This window comes from Phalaenopsis equestris, unplaced genomic scaffold (genome assembly GCF_001263595.1).
Source record: "Phalaenopsis equestris unplaced genomic scaffold, ASM126359v1 Scaffold229967, whole genome shotgun sequence".
Taxonomy (NCBI): Eukaryota; Viridiplantae; Streptophyta; class Magnoliopsida; order Asparagales; family Orchidaceae; genus Phalaenopsis; species Phalaenopsis equestris.
The window spans coordinates 1,854-6,420 of NW_018247939.1; the positions used below are offsets into that span (position 1 = coordinate 1,854).

General features: G+C 43.2%; 1 protein-coding gene across 1 annotated transcript; it reads left to right on the forward strand.

Annotated features, from left to right (window-relative positions):
* Positions 1 to 1,168: 1,168 nt before the first annotated feature.
* Positions 1,169 to 4,532, forward strand: LOC110038067 (fasciclin-like arabinogalactan protein 16). Its single transcript, XM_020742828.1, has 2 exons — positions 1,169 to 2,545; positions 4,230 to 4,532. The coding sequence occupies exons 1-2, from the start codon at positions 1,234 to 1,236 to the stop codon at positions 4,301 to 4,303; spliced, it is 1,386 nt and encodes a 461-aa protein (XP_020598487.1). The 5' UTR covers positions 1,169 to 1,233; the 3' UTR covers positions 4,304 to 4,532.
* Positions 4,533 to 4,567: the final 35 nt, after the last annotated feature.

Here is a 4,567-nt window from a genome sequence, read left to right on the forward strand (position 1 = left end):
ATGGGAAAGCTAATGGAGGAGAAGGGAAATCAAGAATTGAATCTAAGAAGAAGTGTGACATTATAGTAAAGCTTTCATGGTCGAAAATATAAGAACTAGTTGCTAGAGTTCCATCTGAAGGAGATGTATATAGAGATATAATAACATCATTTATGAGAATATCTATCTCAGATGTACGATCGATGACATGAATCACATCAAATTGCAGGACGCATGATGTGATCCATGATGTGATCCACATTATATGATCGATCATTTATATGTTCTTTTCAACGAGAAAATAATGCATTCAGCATTATGTATACAATGTTATGTACATAAGCAGCATCCAGACAACGGATCGTGGTATACACCTGTTTCTCAGTTCTTAACCTACCTGGCCTCCCTCATCTGCATGCTCTGAACGGGCAGGAGGGTAAGAGAGAGAAAGCAAAACAGAGCTTATAGCCATGGATTCCACACTTACTCCTCCCTCTTTCCTCCCTCCCTTCATAGCCGCCTTCCTTCTCCTCTCAATCACGCCGGCATTATCATCACTTCCTACTCTCCCTACAACCTCCGGTGGACCGATCAACTCCAACTCTGTCCTGGTAGCTCTCCTCGACTCCCATTACACCGAGATTGCGGAGTTGGTGGAGAAGGCTCTCCTTCTACAAACCCTAGAGGACGCCGTTGGTCGCCACAACCTCACTATCTTCGCCCCTCGCAATGAAGCCCTAGAACGCGATCTCGACCCCGACTTCAGACGCTTTATTTTTGAACCAGGCAACCTCAAGTCACTTCAAACCCTTCTTCTCTTCCACTTCCTTCCTTCCCGCATTCCCTACGTTTCCTTCCCCTCCGCTCGCTACCGCACTCTCTCTGGAGACCAGATTATCCTTTCCTCCTCCAAATCCGGCCTCCACCACGCTGATCTTGCCGGCATCGTACACCCCGACTCCATCCTCCGCCCCGACGGCATCATCCACGGCATCGATCGCCTTCTCGTTCCCAGATCTGTACAAGAGGACTTCAATCGCCGGCGAAACCTTGCTGAAATCTCCGCCATTCTCCCCTCCGGCGCTCCAGAAGTCGACCCTCGAACCCACCGGCTTAAGAAACCTGCTCCTTCATCCCCTGCAGGCTCCCCTCCCGCGCTTCCCATTTACGATGCCATCGCTCCCGGCTCCCTCGTCTGCATGCTCTGAACGGGCAGGAGGGTAAGAGAGAGAAAGCAAAACAGAGCTTATAGCCATGGATTCCACACTTACTCCTCCCTCTTTCCTCCTTCCCTTCATAGCCGCCTTCCTTCTCCTCTCAATCACGCCGGCATTATCATCACTTCCCACTCTCCCTACAACCTCCGGTGGACCGATCAACTCCAACTCTGTCCTGGTAGCTCTCCTCGACTCCCATTACACCGAGATTGCGGAGTTGGTGGAGAAGGCTCTCCTTCTACAAACCCTAGAGGACGCCGTTGGTCGCCACAACCTCACTATCTTCGCCCCTCGCAATGAAGCCCTAGAACGCGATCTCGACCCCGACTTCAGACGCTTTATTTTTGAACCAGGCAACCTCAAGTCACTTCAAACCCTTCTTCTCTTCCACTTCCTTCCTTCCCGCATTCCCTACGTTTCCTTCCCCTCCGCTCGCTACCGCACTCTCTCTGGAGACCAGATTATCCTTTCCTCCTCCAAATCCGGCCTCCACCACGCTGATCTTGCCGGCATCGTACACCCCGACTCCATCCTCCGCCCCGACGGCATCATCCACGGCATCGATCGCCTTCTCGTTCCCAGATCTGTACAAGAGGACTTCAATCGCCGGCGAAACCTTGCTGAAATCTCCGCCATTCTCCCCTCCGGCGCTCCAGAAGTCGACCCTCGAACCCACCGGCTTAAGAAACCTGCTCCTTCATCCCCTGCAGGCTCCCCTCCCGCGCTTCCCATTTACGATGCCATCGCTCCCGGTCCCGACATTGCTCCAGCTCCAGCTCCCGGCCCCGGATCCGGCAAGCACTGGTTCGACGGCCACCGCCAGATCAAAGATTTCATCCAAACCCTAATTCTCTACGGCGGGTACAATGAATTCGCCGACATTCTAGTCAACCTCACCTCCCTCGCCACCGAGATGGGCCGGTTGGTTTCCGAGGGCTATGTCCTCACCGTTCTCGCACCAAACGATGAAGCCATGGCAAAACTCACTCCCGATCAGCTCAGTGAACCCGGCTCGCCGGAGCATATTATCAACTACCATTTGATCCCGGAGTATCAAACAGAGGAGAGCATGTATAATGCCGTTCGGCGCTTTGGGAAAGTGCGTTACGATACGCTCAGGCTTCCGCACAAGATTGTGGCAAGGGAAGCTGATGGATCGGTGAAGTTTGGACAGGGAGAGGGTTCCGCTTATCTGTTTGATCCGGATATATACACAGACGGGAGGATTTCGGTGCAAGGGATCGATACTGTGCTTTTCCCGCCGGAGGATGACTCTCCGGCGCCGGCTTTCGGTGGCGGGAAGAAGGCTGCTCGTGTGTCCAGAAACGCAGTTTCCAAGCGCAACCGAGGTGCGTATTCTGTTTAGAATTAGTTTTTTGCAATGTGGTTTTGCTTACTGGTTTCCGATCGCCGGAAATGGAATATTCCGGCTAGGTTAGACGACTTTATGAGCTCTTTAGTTCTACGAGTTGACGGCCGTATTGACCTCTAGGTCATTGGATACCAAAAATTGTTTTTATTTTAATTTAATTTCAAGTGTCAGTGGCGTTTTTTTTAGTCACCTATATTTATAGGACCTTGAATTTAGCTCTAAGATTGTTAATCCTAAAATTGAATCGAACCTTGGTTAGGATCGTGATTTGATCAAAATAAATGATCCGAGCTATAAGTTGAACTTTAGAGCAAGTTTTTTTTCTATCTGATTTCGAGCCATACATGAATCGGCTCGAATTGACTCAAGATTAGCTCGTTGTAGTTTTATTTATAAAAACTATGGATCCATATGAGTCGGTGGTGCGATGGCGGTGCGGTACTGCACTGCAGTTTTGTCTGTTTTGGCAAACTGTGTGTTAGCAATTTTTACAAAAAGCTGCCGCATTTTCGCACTAGTCCGCGCTAGGTGTAATGGTAACTTTCTAGCTGCGGTTTGATTTTGTTCAAAACAAAAATGATTGTAATAATCACTGCAATTTTTTTAACATCAAATTATTTTTCAGTAATTTCACAGTCATTTTTTAATAACATGCAGTTGCCCAAAACAGACCTTATATATATAATGTTAAGTAAAATTGAATATAATGACTCACTAGCCAAGTTCGAGCTGATTTCGAGCTGGAATAGATCCAAGTAACTCGTTTATAAACAATTATATAAGCACCACATAATTCTTATATATTATTTAAATCTTTAAATTTGATATTCTCATTTATAATATGAGCAAAGTGTTAAAATAATCTTTGACAATTTTCATAGAGCTAGTTTAATGCCATATAAAATTGTCAAAATAATTTTCTACTATTTTAAAATTAAATTTTAATAGTCTTTAATTTGTGTTATGAATCTAAAATATTAGATATGGATATATAAGAATCTAATTTTACTTTTATGATATTATTAAATTATCGGATAATTTAATTAATTTTAGAACATAAATATAATGAAACTATTAAATAATACAATTAAATTTATGGATATTTAGATATATAGTACAAGTATATCTTCTAATAATTTATGTATAATGAGAAATCATATATGATAAATAGAATAAAGCTTAGACGTAATTAGCTTTATCTTAATTTAAAATGTTTTTTTTTAAATTTTTTCTAGACTTCTAATTTAAAGTCCATTTTTTTCTCTGTTTGGATAATTCTCTGCTTTTTTATTTTGCCACCCACATTTCAATTCTATCTAGTGAAACTTTACATACATATCACACATTTTTTTTATATAATTACATATATCTTATGCCAAACTTTCATATTTACATCAATATGATAAAGTTATACATGAAAAATTGTATTTCATACGGACACAGCATGTAGAGATGCATGCAATGTCCGATCTGGACTGTTCATCACAATAAAAGTTGTATTTCAGTGGGCCTCATTTTTTTTTTCCTTTTTTTTATTTTTAAAAAAAGAAACTTGATGTAGTATGATGAGCGGTGGAGATCTGACACCGCATATATTTCAATATTACATACATTACAAAACGAAAACTTCTGATATTACATTTCAATCCATAATAAAGCAGGAAAATTGATGGAGTTGGGCTGCCGCGTGCTCGGCGGCTTCATCGATGCGTCCCGCATCTCCACCTGTGAATAGAGAGCACAGAGATGGCAGAAAAGCAAATATACGCAGAAGGTCCGATCTGCGTATGTGGAAATATGGTTTTTGGTTCATTGGTAATTGTTTTTACCTAAACTCCTGTTTTGCAAAAAGGAAATTTGTGCAAATTGTTTGTAATTTGCATCTCTAATTGTTTGTAAAAAAAGAAATGGTCTTAATAAGTGCAGAAAATATTCCGTTCAGACACCACAGGCACGTCCGATCATGTCGCCATAGACATCAACGGCGGGCGACATGGCC